Below are 14428 nucleotides of genomic sequence, written 5' to 3'. Positions count from 1 at the left end.
TCATATGTGTACAGCCAACACACTATTGACAAAGGGATGGTTATTCTTTTCCATTATCAGTTACATGTAAAAATATGAAGGTAGCCATAGGCTATATGCTCAAAATTTATCATGGACATAAGTTAAAATATAAAAACAGTTGGTAAGCCAGACCCAAGAGCCTGAAAACAAGAGAACTGGCCTATTCCTTGTTGCAGGCTGCACTGGATGGGCTGGCCAAGGCAGTGCTGGAGAGCTTGCCTGGTTAGTGACAATGAGGGAAATCTGCTGGGCTGACCAACCCAGCTACCACTCAGGCTCTATATCAGAGATAAGAGTTGGCCCAGCCCAACCTCCAGCTCAACTAAGAATTGTTGGACCAAGTGAAGAGGGGGAATCTACAGATTCAAAACTGCAGGATCTCCAGAACACAGGACAATCACAGGATACCCAAGAACCACCCCAGTGAGAGCCCATTATCAATAGTGTAGCAAAGCCAGAGGCCTCATACCAGACCAATGAATCAGACCAATGAACACTTTCAAGCAAAGACAAATGGACTAAAAAGGAAATTGACTCACAGGACCACAGCATAGCTTCCATGATGAGAATCTTCTCCATTTTTTGTTGTTTGGTTTGGTTTGGTATTCTTTTAAATTTATTTTGTTTTGGTGGGGAGATTGAAAAGTCAGAGGGCACATTTGAGGAGATAGGAGTACAAATGGGCTCAGTATACATGATATGAAATCCACAAAGAATCAATAAAAGTTAGAATAATAATATATATTATATTATATATATATTATAATAATATATATTGATTATATATGCATATATAAACAATAAGAATTCAATAAGAAAACATTTTTAAAAATCTATATTATCCTATGTTTTATTATGAATTCTTAGATACATCACCAAACTCACAATATATGAAAGAAAACTGACAATTATTACCAAAATCTAGAACTTATTCTTTTAACATCTCTTTGTTTCTGAGTCATTTCAGTTTTCTTAACTGAGAACTCTCTGTTTAGATCTCTACCCCATATTGAACTAGAATTATTTGATGTTTTGATATCTAGTTTCTTGAGTTTTTTGACATGAGCTGCTGGTGTTCTTTGTTGCACAGGGCAATCAAAAAACGGTCACTCCAAGATGTAATTCAGGCTCTGGGGCAGCTGGCAGGAACAGCTTGAAGACCTGAACCTCAAAGAGCTATGCAGATGCATATTTATTGATTGTTATACAAAGATTGGTTTTGGGGTAAACAAAGCCTCTGATTTTATCTCTAAGTTTTCTGAAGAAAAACATCTCACCCTTGTAATTTTAGTCCTTTTTATGTACTGTTTGCAGTACCCACTAATGCAAGATGCTCCAGGTGTGGCAAAATAGACTTGTGACCAAAGTTATGCAAAGGCTGTAAAGCTCCTTCAGAGAAGCAACTCTATAAATCCCAGAAAACAATCACTGTTTTTCACAATGATTTCTTCAAGTTCTAAGTACTTCTAGAAAACAACTATTTCAATCCAATGTTCACCCTAGATACAATAATTTTGCTATATTTCTACTACAACAAGCCGTCTATTGGACTGGACTTGAAAGGTAAAAAGCGTTTCCCATTCTGTAGGGTACCTTTTTGTCTGAATGTGGTTGTCCTTTGCTTGTAAGGTGCTTGCTAGTTTTAAGGAAATGCAATTCAAACTACTTTGAAATAGAATCCTACACCTGTAAGGATGGCTAACAAAAGTGACAACTCATGCTGGGGAGGTTGTGAAAGAAGAATACTTGTCCATTGATGGAGGGAGTGCAAACTTGTCCAGCAACTATAGAGAGCAGTATGATATTTCTACAGAAAGATGGAAATCAGTTTACCTCAAGATCTGGCTGTAACACTCTTAGGCATATACCAAAAGGATGCTTCATCCTACAATAAGTTGAATAATTGCTCAACCATGTTCACTGATGCTCTACTGATAATGTTCAATCCAGTAGAATGTGATATGGGGCTTTAATTGTCCTTTCAATCTTTGTGGGAAGGATTTCCCAATGTGAGAAAAGTCACCAAATTCCATGGATAAAACACAGCTTAATGGTTGTAAGCATAATTTTATTTTAGAGATATATTATAACAAGGGTAGAGAATGTAAAATAATAATGTATGTCATTTGTTATTAACTTCTCTGTCATAGGACATTAGGGTCATTTTACAGTCAGTAGGGTAGATGGGAACAGCAGTTACAGATGTACATAATGACAAGATAAGCTTCTTTCCCATATTTTGCTGGGTCACATCTACCCTCATGGGTTTTGGTGGATTCTTGATTTCTCCAGAGTGATGAGAAAGATTTCAGAATGACATTTAAACCAACAAGAAGTCCATGTCCCTGATCTGGGAAGAGGCCCTATCAAGGGCACAGGCAAAAGGACTAATAGGTATTTCCCCATGTTTAAAAGTGATGGAAAATTTTGACTGTTGATACTTTGTAAATAATCAACCTTTTTTGGGAAACAGGTTTTTACATAGCCTCCAAATCACTGGCCTTGAACACTTGTTTTACCCCGGTCTGCCGATGAGGTGCAAGGTTACAGATATGCCCCACCATGCCTGGCATCAATCACCTTTTAAAAGATAGTATTTTAGAGCCTGCAAACAAAAGAGTGTGATTCAAAATGTTGACAGATAACCACAAGCTAGAAATTTAAACTCAAATTTGATACTTTTCAGCCCAGTTGATGCTTTGTATCAGTGTCTATTGAAACTTTAGCTCAAGCAGGCAGAATTTCTAAACAGGTTCCCACTGTACCAGTTTTCCAGTCACTCTCTTTTGAGATAGCACATCTGAAATTCTAACCGACCCTTGTCTTTCTCTTCCAAGGTAATATGTGGTCACAGGTAATGGAAAACGGCAACAGGAGCTCTTTAGATGTCTTCATCCTGCTGGGCTTTCCTGACTGTCCTCGCTGAGGGATTATCTGCTGACTCTTCTTGGCAACATGACCATCATCTTGTTATCAGCTCTGGATTTCTCATCTGCACACACCCTTGCTTTTCTTTCTGGACAACCATTCATTCCTGGGCATGTGTTCCACCACCGGCTCTATCCCACAGATGCTCTACAAAATCTTGGGGGTCCAGACAAGACCATCAGCTATGTGGGTAGCGCCACCAAGCTGTCCTTTGTCTTAGCCTTGGGAGGGGTAGAATGTGTGCTCCTGGCTGTCATGGCATATGACCACTGCGCTGCTGTCTGTAAACCCCTGCACTACGCTGTCATCATGCACCCTCGACTCTGGGGGCAGCTGGCTTCTGTGGCAATGTTGAGTGGCTTAGCAATTCTCTCACCATGGCACCCCAGATATTGATGTTTCCCCACTGTGGGCACAGGAGGGTGGACCACTTTCTCTGCGAGATGCCAGCCCTGATTGGCTCGGGTTTTGTGGACAATACGGCCCTGGAGACCCTGATTTTGACTCGGTGATTTTTTTTATGATCTTGTCACGGCTTATCCTCATCCTTATCTCCTTTGGCTACATTGCCTGAGCAGTGCTTAGGATCAAGTCAGCTGCTGGGTGAAAGAAAGCCTTCAACACATGCAGCTCCCATTTAATTGTTGTCTCTCTCTTCTATGGCACCATCATATACATGTACCTCCTGCCAGCAAACACTTACTCCCAAGACATTTTTATGGGCAAGTTCCTCACTCTTTTCTACGCCATTGTCACAGCTAATTAACCCCCTGATCTATACTCTGAAAAACAAAGATGTCAAAGAGGCCATAAAGAAAGTGCTAGGGAAGGGGAGCGTGGATGTATAGCAAGGAATGATCAAGTTTAGGTTTTGACTTGTACTTACCTTCTTTATACACCATTAGACCAAAGAATGATGGTCTAGGATTACAGACAGAAAGGACACTTGGTGAGAATGTTAGCTTGAGGGAATATGATACCCCTCCTGTATTGAAAACCAAGGTGTACTCTCAAGTTCCTCAAGTATATAACCAAAGGATTCTAACATAAATAAAACTATAATCTATCTTTTCAAAATACCAACTGGGCATGTCATCACCACATAAAATCTACAGTGACTTCGGGTAGTAGGTCCTTAACAAATATGAAAAGAAAGATCTTAGAAATAATATAGAATTAACAATTATTATTTCCTAGAAAATTCCAATGTGATTTTCTAGTGCCAAATGCCTATCCAAGATCAAACACAATAACTTCAATTATCTGGTTTAATATCTCCAACAGCATAATTGACTCATAAAATCTGTATAGTATTGATTGACCTTAATGATTCATGTTTGACTTCCAAGCAAGAGAGCCTAAAGAAGAAAACATGTAAGTCAAGGTTCAGAGCAGAATGTTCTTATTTAACCTACCTGTCAATGGCAAGAGAATGCAGGAGGATAGCATATTTAGTTTCATTTCTCAACTCTTCATATATGGTATGAAAATATTTTGACTACAGAAAGAAAAGAGATAAAACGTGGGGGTTTGTTATTATGTGACTGGTTATTCTCTGAATATTTATCTGTTCCTGTCTGTATTATTGACAGCAATGCCTCCCCTGCAATCATGGTAATTAATTTGAGCATTTCATATTGTACCAATTTAAGTATACATCAGAAGCTCTACTGTGTGTACACTAGGTCTCCAGCTGGTGGTATTATGTTATAAAGATATGGAGCCTTGTGGGAGGTGGAGCTTCACTGCAGGAAGTAGTTCCCTGAGATCTGGGCTTGAGGTTTTCCAGCCCTACCCCACTTCTGTGTCCACTTCCTGCTTCCTATTCTACAGACATAGGAAGAGATGAGGAGACCCAGTCACACTCTTCTGCACCATGACATTGCTACCAGGATTTCCCCTCCATGGTGGAGGATAAGTCAAAATAAACTGTAAACCAAATTAATCTCTTTTTCCATTACTTTTTTCATTGACAGCAAAGTCTTACTATGTGACAATGAAGAAATTTAAAGACATAGTAAATCATTCTATTGAAACACTGGTTTTGTAAGTCCCTTAATGGAACTCCATGTGAATTCATTTCTAATGAAACTTATGTTGTTTTTCCACATTCCTCTCAAAAAGCTAACATCACTCTACTAGGTTAAAGGGACTAACAATGTGAGAGTTAATGAAAAAAGCATTACTATGTCTTATTAACATTTTTACTGTCCAGTCGTTTATAGAATACTTGCAAAGCATAGTGTTTTGGCACTTGGTAGGATAAATTAAAAATACCCTATTCTCTTATGAGTATTGTTAAATATCACTCAAAATACAGCATAGAAGAAATATTTTATCTTAAACTCTGTGAGTTTTTCCTTTCACTAATCATGGGTCACCCTTACCAATTGTTATTTTCAATAGCTGGGCATTTGGTTATAACATCATCAGGATTCTGCTGAGGAAGATATCAGAAAGTACATTCCAGCAAAGTCCTGTGTAATACAGATGAGTGGACAATGTGTCAGACACCTGAGGAGAGTAATTCTCAGCAGAGGAACAATGTATACAACCTTCAGACCAGAATGATGACAAAAAGCCAAAACAAGGGGTGGAGAAGTAGGAAAGGATCAGGCCCAGGGGCCATCTTGGAAAGACAGGTGTTTCCAGGAGGAAAATATGAGCAATGATTTCAAACGTGGCTCCTTGGCCAAGTGTGGTAGGACCTGAAAGTCAACCTTTAGGTTAAGTCTAGTGAGACCCAGAAAACCAGCACAAGTGAGTGATTGCATGAACTCTTGAGAGGAGAATGTGGAAGATGGAGCGGCGGGGGGCATCTGAGAATGAAGCAACCAATCTGAATCTTCTTTTGGAGGTAAACTTAAAGAAGAGTAGAGGAAGGGAGCAATGTAGGAAAAGGTTGCATGGTAAAGGAGAGAATTTTTAAGATGGGGAATTTGTATCATGTATATAAGATAAAATAAAGGAAAGATCTAATCACAAAATAATGACATAGAGAGGTAAGAAATTTACAAGAGTGAGGATTTTAATAGGTGAACAGGAAAAGGATCCAAGAAATTAGAATGATTGGCTTCAAGTAGTGGTAAGAGTTCACTATGTAAAAAGGAAGGATCCTGCCTAAGCATAGATGTGAATGTTTGGGCTGATAAATCATGGTAGTTTGTGTGTATTCTTTCCTGATGGTTTTTCTTCTCACCATGAAATAGGAACAAGGATGTGAAATTTTATTATAAGCCTTTGAATACATTAGAGCAGCAGCCTGAAAATATTGATACATGAATAATTGAAAGTATTAGGGCAACATTAGAGCAAGTCCAGAAGCAATTATCATTGTGGGAAAGGTTACTAAAGCCAGTTATTGTGAGACCAAGTTATGGGACATTATGACTCATACACACATTGTTTACAATCATGATAGAAAGAAAGCAAAGAGCTTCTATTTCAAACTTCTGTGGATGGGAACAACATGGGAGGACATAAGCTTCAAAATATCCAATTCAGTCTATCACCATGGCTCAGTAGGCAAACCTAATGACCCTAGTTCAATCCCCAGAATTTACATGTTAGAAGGAGAGAACTAGCTCTGACTAGTTGTCCTGTGGCATCCACACATACGCATGCATGTACAGGAGAACACTTGTACATATACACACATATATAGACAATAAATAAGATATAGTAAAAATTTACAATATTATATGTTAAAGCCACCAATTAAAGGATAGGAGTGAATTTTCTGAGTAGATAATTCACAAAAGGTAAAAATCAAAATCAAAACCCCAAAACTAAACAATAAAACATGTCTTGAGACACTGGGTTGACCTTCTATCCTAAGTCCCACCCCTGCCCATGCAAGCACAATTTTATGCTAACAAACATTGCTTGCTGATGTTCTCTTTGTGTCTCAATGAATTCTTCTTAATAACAAACAGTAATTTTTGTTTAAAAGGGAGAATAACATATGTTTAGATCAATTGGGTCACAATTCCATAACTAATATTGTGTTATTTTTAATTCTGTCACTATTTTCTCATTCAACAACATCACACTTGAGTACTTCTGACTCCTAGTAATGATAACTTTGTCCTTCCCTATTGAGAGAGATTCTCCATCCATCCATATTTTCTCATTACGAACATTGTTTCAATTGACTGCTTGCTGTATCCCATTTGACATACATTTAATCCATTTTACAAATGATATTTCCATGAGCATGATTGCTGGGGTACTGGATATGTGGTTTTAAGATTATTCTATTTACTTCTGGAAGGACAGTAAACATCATTTTATGAGTATTCTTTTCCCCTTCAGTAGCACGAGTTATATGAGGTCTGCTGACTACATTTCATTATATAGTAGATGAATTATCTTTATTATATTTCCTTGAATATTTAGAAAATTAAAAACTACTCAGGTATGTTTGTAATATGAATTGTATATTAATATTTTTACACCTTCACTACTGTATTTTTATAGTTTCTAAGGAATAAATCATACTTTAGTTTTCTAGTACATATTTATATGAAAAACTGATATGAGACTATGTTTTAGAATATGTAAAGTCAATCTGGATTAGAGAAGATTATTGAAAATACCAATCAAATTATTAAGCTTGAAAAAATGGTAATAAACTTTATTGAACAGAGAGATGGTTTAACTAAGCTAAACCAAACAAGGACAGAAATTGTTTGGTTATATAGCCTTCTATGAACTGAGGTCATAAAACCATGGTCCATAGGAAATTAGTGGATGTCCAATGTATAAACATGGATCTCAGATCCAATTCCATAGGGAACACACAGTTCTCTGTGGCTTCACAGAATTCTCTTGGTGTCTTTAACAAGAGAAAGCAAATTCCTACATTGATGGCACAAATTTGAATCATACTGCATAAAGTATTTTAGTCCCCATTGTCATTCCCTTTTGTGTTGGACACAGTTGAGGAGAAATTCCCCAGGGAAAGAGTTCTACAAAACAAATGTGAGTGAATGATGAAGAGCTGGTTCCAGAGAAGCCCACTGGGTATCATCGTTGGTTATAATAAGGGTTGCCATCCTTTTGAGCAAGCCAGAGCACAGCCCAGCACTGATAATCTCCCTCTGCCACTTCCTCTGCAGTCCTGATGAGAGGACTCTGAAAAGAGCAGTGCATGTACACTCTGCAAAGCAATGCCAGAAAATATGAGCTCCAGTTACCCACAAGACTCTCTTATCCCTCGTGTTCTCAGTTGCTCATGAATGAAGAGCTCATGACTTCTTTCCAAGAGGGGAATGGAACCCTGTTCATCCCATCAGGCTGGTGTTGAAGAGCTTAGGAAGATATTATTGGATCTGCATCCTTCTAATGAGTGCTTTGGAATTCAGACTTCCCTGAGCTAGCACACAGACACAAACCATAACGTCCGTAAGGCTCCAAGTGGGGTATGTAGAACACATTATGAAAACATTTTATAGAGCATATTGGAAAAAGACAAACTGGAATTTGGGGGCTGGACCATTGATCTTAGACATTGATCACCAATACTGCCTTTAGAAAACTTTGACTCAGTCTTTGTTTCTTCATTACAATTCCTTTTCTTTTGTGAGGATATGGGAGCACTTGTTTCTTCTCCAGAAAGACAAACTCAGTAGCCTTATGCCCTAACCTTTTTTTAACCTACAACGTATGAAGCCCTGTCTGTGAACCTTCAAATTTAGATTTGCTCACAACCTGGTCCTTGAAATTGGAGTAAAAGCAGTCAGCTTTGGTAGTATTTAAAGCAAAATTATGCTGTCGGATGAAAAAAAATTGCTCTCATCATTTTATCCTTCCAGTCCAGATGAAAATGGGAAGTTTCAGTCTAGTATTTAAAAATTTTTCTAGCTATGGGTGTTGATAAAGACTTTCTCTGCAGATTCTGCCAACAGAGCTCCACTCAGGAGCAGAGAAGTAGGTGTGTGTCCTTTTACCTCTCAGTTCAGACAGTGAACTCCATACAGGAATTATCAGGTAGATACTGTCAGCTGACTTCTGAGTTAGAATTTCAGAGACACAGGGTTCTGGGTTAGGTTCAGTTGTTAACAAGTCTTTCATTTTCACACACTGATAGTACCAACAATTGAAGATGCTTAAACTTTCTCAGTACCAACAGATGCTTCAGGTTTTATTCAGTCTCCTTGTTATAAAGGATTTAATCAAGATCCCTCAGTGTTTGCAGAACGGCACAACTTGACCCTGAAGTGAGAAAACTTCAGTGAAACCCTTAGACACTCTGCAGTCTCCCCTCTGCATTGCCTTCAGAACATTACTTTCCTGTCTCCCTGTCTTTCCCAGCAATGACCTTCCCTGCATAGTACTCTGACTACTGTGGATCATGGGGAGATAGTCCTTGTGCAGTCAAATGCCACCACACACTCATTTCAGAACGACAGGAGTACACTCATTGCTTTTGTAATCAATGGTCTTAGTAAGGATAAGAAGATAATGTCTTCTTATCAGCCAGAGCTTCTTGCAGAGTCTGATTGGGACTGAGCTCTGGCAAATAAATGCCATATTGGGGATGGGTCTGCAAGGGCTGCTGACCCAGCTCTTGGGTCCATGCAAGGAGCCACCTTCTGAGTAATATTTGAGACTATTATCTCCCTTTGATATTATACTTAGGGAGAACCTACAGCTTTTCATCTAAACAAGAACACTTCTAAGAGTGGGTGACGTTTATTACTGATAGAACAAGAAGCAGAATGAACTTGCAATCCTTAGAGGGACTATCGAATAGTGTCACCTTAGTTCTATTATCTTGGTGGCTTTTTAAAGCACTGGAACAACTTGGGAAATCTCTAGATTGTTTCCTTGCTCTACCATGTTTTCTGCTTCAGAATTCCCACTAGTGTGTATTTTCCTTTTTTCCTTCTTTTTTTCCTCATCTGTCCCTTGCTTTCCTATTTTCTGTTTTGTTCATTGCCCAGTTTTTAAACTGAGTTGTTTATTTTCTTACTGTTTAGTTTTTTTAGTTTTTTGTATATTAAGATACTAACTCCCTGTCAGATGTAAAACTGGTTTAAAAAAAAAAAACAATCTCCCATTTTGTACACTGTCCATTTGCTGGAATGATGGTATCCTTTGCCATACAGAATCTTTTTAGTTTCATGAGGTCACATTTATTATTTGTTCATCTAATGTCTATCCCAACAGAGTTTTGTTCAGAAAGTCCTGCCACATGCAAATTATGTTCTCTACCTTCTCCTCTATCTGGATATCAGGTCTTCTTTTTAGTACTGATCCACTTGGACTTCAGTGCAGGGCGAGAGATCAAGAACAAGTTTCATTCTACATGTAGCTACCTGGTTTGTTTGAGGTTGCTATATTTCTTCCAGTGTTTGTTATTGGTGTGTTTGTCAATGACCTATGTGGCTGTAAGAGTATGGGTTTCTGTGTGGGTCCTCAATTCTATTGTATTGGTTAGCATATTTGTTTTTTTATGAAACTGTCATGTTGTTTCTATTAAAGCTCTCTAATATAACTTCAGTTCTCCAGCAGTTTTGACATTGACAGTGAAAGATGTGGTGGGATTGTCTAAATCTTCCTGCTAATAGCTATGGAGAAAGTACTGAAAACAAAAATTAACCCACTGGCTTAATCAGGGAACAATTTGCTTTTTAAAACTTAGCTTTCAGTTTACATGTGTTTGTGTGAACACAGAAACTCCGGAAATGCCTTGGTAATTGGTTCAACTATAATTTTTTTTTTTTGCAGATTGTTTTATTTGAATTAGAAACAAGATTGTTTTACATGACAATCCCAGTTCCCTTCTCCCTGCCATACACCCCTACCACCCCACCCCCCAACTAACACCCTACCTATCACATATCCTTTCTGCTCCCCCTGGATGGTGAGGCCTTCCATAGGGTGTCATCAGAGTCTAGTGTATCCTTTGGGATAGGGCCTAGGCCCACCCCCATGTGTCTTGGCTCAGGGAGTATTCCTCTATGTGGAATGGGCTCCTAAAGTCCACACCTATGCTAGGGATAAGTACTGAACTACTATAGGGCGTCCCATAGATTTCCGAGGTTTCCTCACTGAAACCCGTGTTCCTGGGGTCTGGATCAGTCCCATGCTGGTATTCCAGCTATCAGTCTGGGAAGCAAGAGTTCCCCAATATTCAGGTCAGCTGTTTCTGTGGGTTTCACCAGCCTGGTCTGGACCTCTTTGCTCTTCCATCGTCCTTCTCTGCATCTGGATTCCAGTTCAGTTCAGTGATTAGTTGTGGGTGTCTGCTTCTACTTCCACCAGCTGCTGGATGAGGGCTATCAGGTGGCATGTAAATCAGTCATTGATCTCATTATCCGGGGAGGGCATTTAAGGTAGCCTCTCCTCTGTTGCTTAGATTACAACTGTAATTTTAAATGTATTTTTTTGTGTGTTACATGCAATACCTGTCATGTATATATCCTCGAACTGGTAGTAAAGTAAGAATATTAATTAAAACAGATAATAAATATGTGGTTATAAAGAATGTAAAAGCTAGTAAGTACATGTTAAATGTACATGGTAATATGTGTGAATTGACTTCCTGAATTTTTATGTTTCAGGAAGCCATAGTTAAAACATTGATCATGAGCTGGGCAAATGAGAGCATCATAGAAGAGTTTGTTCTCTTAGGTTTCTCAGATCAACCATGGCTGGAGTTTCCACTCTTTGTGGTCTTCTTGACTTCTTATATAGTGACCATCTTTGGAAATTTCAACATCATTCTGGTGTCCCGATTGGACCCTAAACTCCACACTCCCATGTACTTCTTTTTGACTAATCTATCAGTCATAGATCTTTGTTACATCACATGCACAGTTCCACAATTACTGGTAAATTTACGAAGCATGAGGAAAGTTATCAGTTATGGAGGCTGTGTAGTCCAGCTTTACATGTTTCTGTCCTTGGGGGCTACTGAGTGTATTCTGCTGCCAGTTATGTCCTTTGACAGGTTTGTAGCCATCTGTCGACCTCTCCATTACTCAGTCATCATGCACCAGAGGCTCTGCCTCCAGTTGGCAGCTGTATCCTGGATCATTGGTCTTGGAAATTCAGTGTGGCCGTCCATTCTAACTTTCCAGCTGCCACGCTGTGGCCACTATGTCATAGATCATTTTCTTTGTGAAGTGCCTGTAATGATCAAGTTGTCCTGTGTTGATACAACTGCAAATGAGGCAGAATTATTCTTTGGAAGTGTGTTCTTCCATTTGGTACCCCTGACACTCATCCTTATATCATATGCTTTTATTGCCCAGGCAATCTTCAAAATCCAATCTGCTGAGGGTCGACAAAAAGCATTTGGGACCTGTGGCTCCCATCTGATAGTAGTATCACTGTTTTATGGTGCAGCTATCTCCATGTATCTACTACCACCTTCCCCACAATCTCAGAACAGGAGAAAGACGGCTTCCCTCTTCTATGGAATCATTTCCCCCATGCTGAATCCCCTAATCTATACACTTAGGAACAGAGAGGTAAAGGAAGCCTTTAAAAGGTTGGTGAAAAGAGTCTTCTTAACCAAGAAATAACTGATATCGGAACCATAAGCTAAAGGGCACCCAGCCTGCTCTCCTCTTCCTGTTGTGCTGATGGAGAAGTGGAGTCCCCTGACTGCATGGTGGCACACTTTTCTCCTGAGTTTTGAACGCAAGCTATGCCCCTGAACATTCCCTAGTGTTGAAAAATGTGTTTTTGAAAACATTGAACCTAGTCCTATATCTGACCCTAATCATTAAATAATCTTTTAAACACGATGTCAAAATAACCATTTTCCTGCATGGAAGACTTGATGGAACATCTTGGTCTCATTGTTCATCAGGTGAAAACACCTTTGGCAGGTTGTGTAGCTCCTTCAAGTCCTATGTGGAAAAGAAATAGCAATAATGGACAGTGCCGAATTCCTCCTGATTTAAATTGAATTTCTTCGATCTTTTCTTCCTTCAGGAATGTGTTGACTATGGGTTTGTCACATGTACACATAATTACATCACACATGTTCCCTCCACGACTGTTCTCCTATGTTTTCTATCATGAAACATGTTGGCTTTTGCCAAAGGTGTTTTATGCTTCTATTGTGATAATCCTTAGAATTTTGTCTTCTAGCCTACTGATATGATTTATTATATTTGTTGACTTACATATGTTGAACCATCCTGTGAAATGAAGTCAACTCGATCATGGTGGGTCATCTTTTTGATAAAGACAATAGTTGGGTTGCAAGAATTTTATAAGTTATTTTTGCATCTATATAAATAATGGATATTGGCCTATAGTTTTTTGGGGGGAGATCTTACCTGGTCTTGATTTTAGAGTAATACTGGCTTTGTTGTGGGAGCTTGGACGTGCTCCTCCCACTTTTGTTTTAAATAATTTAGGAAGTGTTTCTTGTAAGTCTTTGAAAGTCATCTGGAGTTCTACTATGAATCCACTGGACTGGAGCTTTCTTTAACCAGAAGTCTTGTTATCACTGTCTCAATCTCCTTGTTTTTGTGAATCTATTTAAATTGTTGATCTCTGCTTGATTTAACTTTGTGGTTTGAGTGGATCTGAAAATGCCTCCTCTTCTTTCAGATTTTCCAACTCAATACAGTACAGGTATTTAAAGTATAACTTTTTACTATCCTGAATTTCTTTGGGTTCCCTTTTTATATTTGATTCTTTTAATTTGGGTCATCTCTTTCTTTCTGGTAATTAGTCCCTTGTCACATATAGATAATAGTTATTTTCTCTCAATATATGATTTTTCATTTTCTTTTTGAAATGCCTTTATTAAAATGTAATCAACACACAATGAAGTTTGTTCCTTTACTATGACTATTTCAATGATTTTTAGTGTGTTTACAGAACAGAATCAATGTCATCACAGTGTAATTTTAAGACACTTTCATCATCCCCAAGAGAAACCAAGTACACACCAACAGACATGCCCTATTCTACCTTCCAATCTAAGCCTAACCCCATATAGTTTACTAAAGAAGCCACCTTCTGTGAATTGGATAGTGATTCTATCCTCATCTCGAGTTTGAACTTCTTAACCTCTAGGACTGTGAGAGATAAGCTTCTGTCATTCATAAACTACCCAGAGCATAGTATTCAGTTTTATCAGATTGACTTGGCTTAATATTTGTAAAGGCTCCACGAATGCTTGAAAAGAATAGGTTCTCTGTTATTGTGTGGAAAGTTCTACAAATGCCACTTAGTTTCTCTTGACTGACTGTGTCATTGATTAGTGGATTAAAGATTCAATATTGCTAAGACATGGCTTCCCAATTTGACTTGTAAATGCACTGGAATTCCAATCAAATTTCAGTAAGATATTTCCCAGATAGAAACTATATAATGCTATGTATTAACTAGAAAAATAAACATGATATTAAAATATTTAAAAAGCAAAAAAGTTGGGGCTTATCTTACACAATTTGAAGACATATTATAGCATTTCAGTAATCAAGTCTGCCTAGTATTGCAAAAT

At 38.3% G+C, this 14428-nt stretch overlaps 1 protein-coding gene and 1 pseudogene across 1 annotated transcript; both read left to right on the top strand.

Annotated features, from left to right (window-relative positions):
• The first annotated feature begins 2863 nt into the window (after positions 1 to 2863).
• Positions 2864 to 3797, top strand: LOC100763883 (annotated as a pseudogene).
• A 7746-nt stretch (positions 3798 to 11543) lies between these two features.
• Positions 11544 to 12485, top strand: LOC100764173 (olfactory receptor 11-like). Its single transcript, XM_027409487.1, has one exon. It carries the CDS (start codon positions 11544 to 11546, stop codon positions 12483 to 12485), a length of 942 nt encoding a protein of 313 aa, XP_027265288.1.
• The last annotated feature ends 1943 nt before the right edge of the window (positions 12486 to 14428 follow it).

Source organism: Cricetulus griseus, chromosome 3, assembly GCF_003668045.3.
Source record: "Cricetulus griseus strain 17A/GY chromosome 3, alternate assembly CriGri-PICRH-1.0, whole genome shotgun sequence".
Lineage (NCBI taxonomy): Eukaryota > Metazoa > Chordata > Mammalia > Rodentia > Cricetidae > Cricetulus > Cricetulus griseus.
Note: the sequence above shows the minus strand (reverse complement) of the source record. Positions and strands in the feature narration are given on the sequence as shown.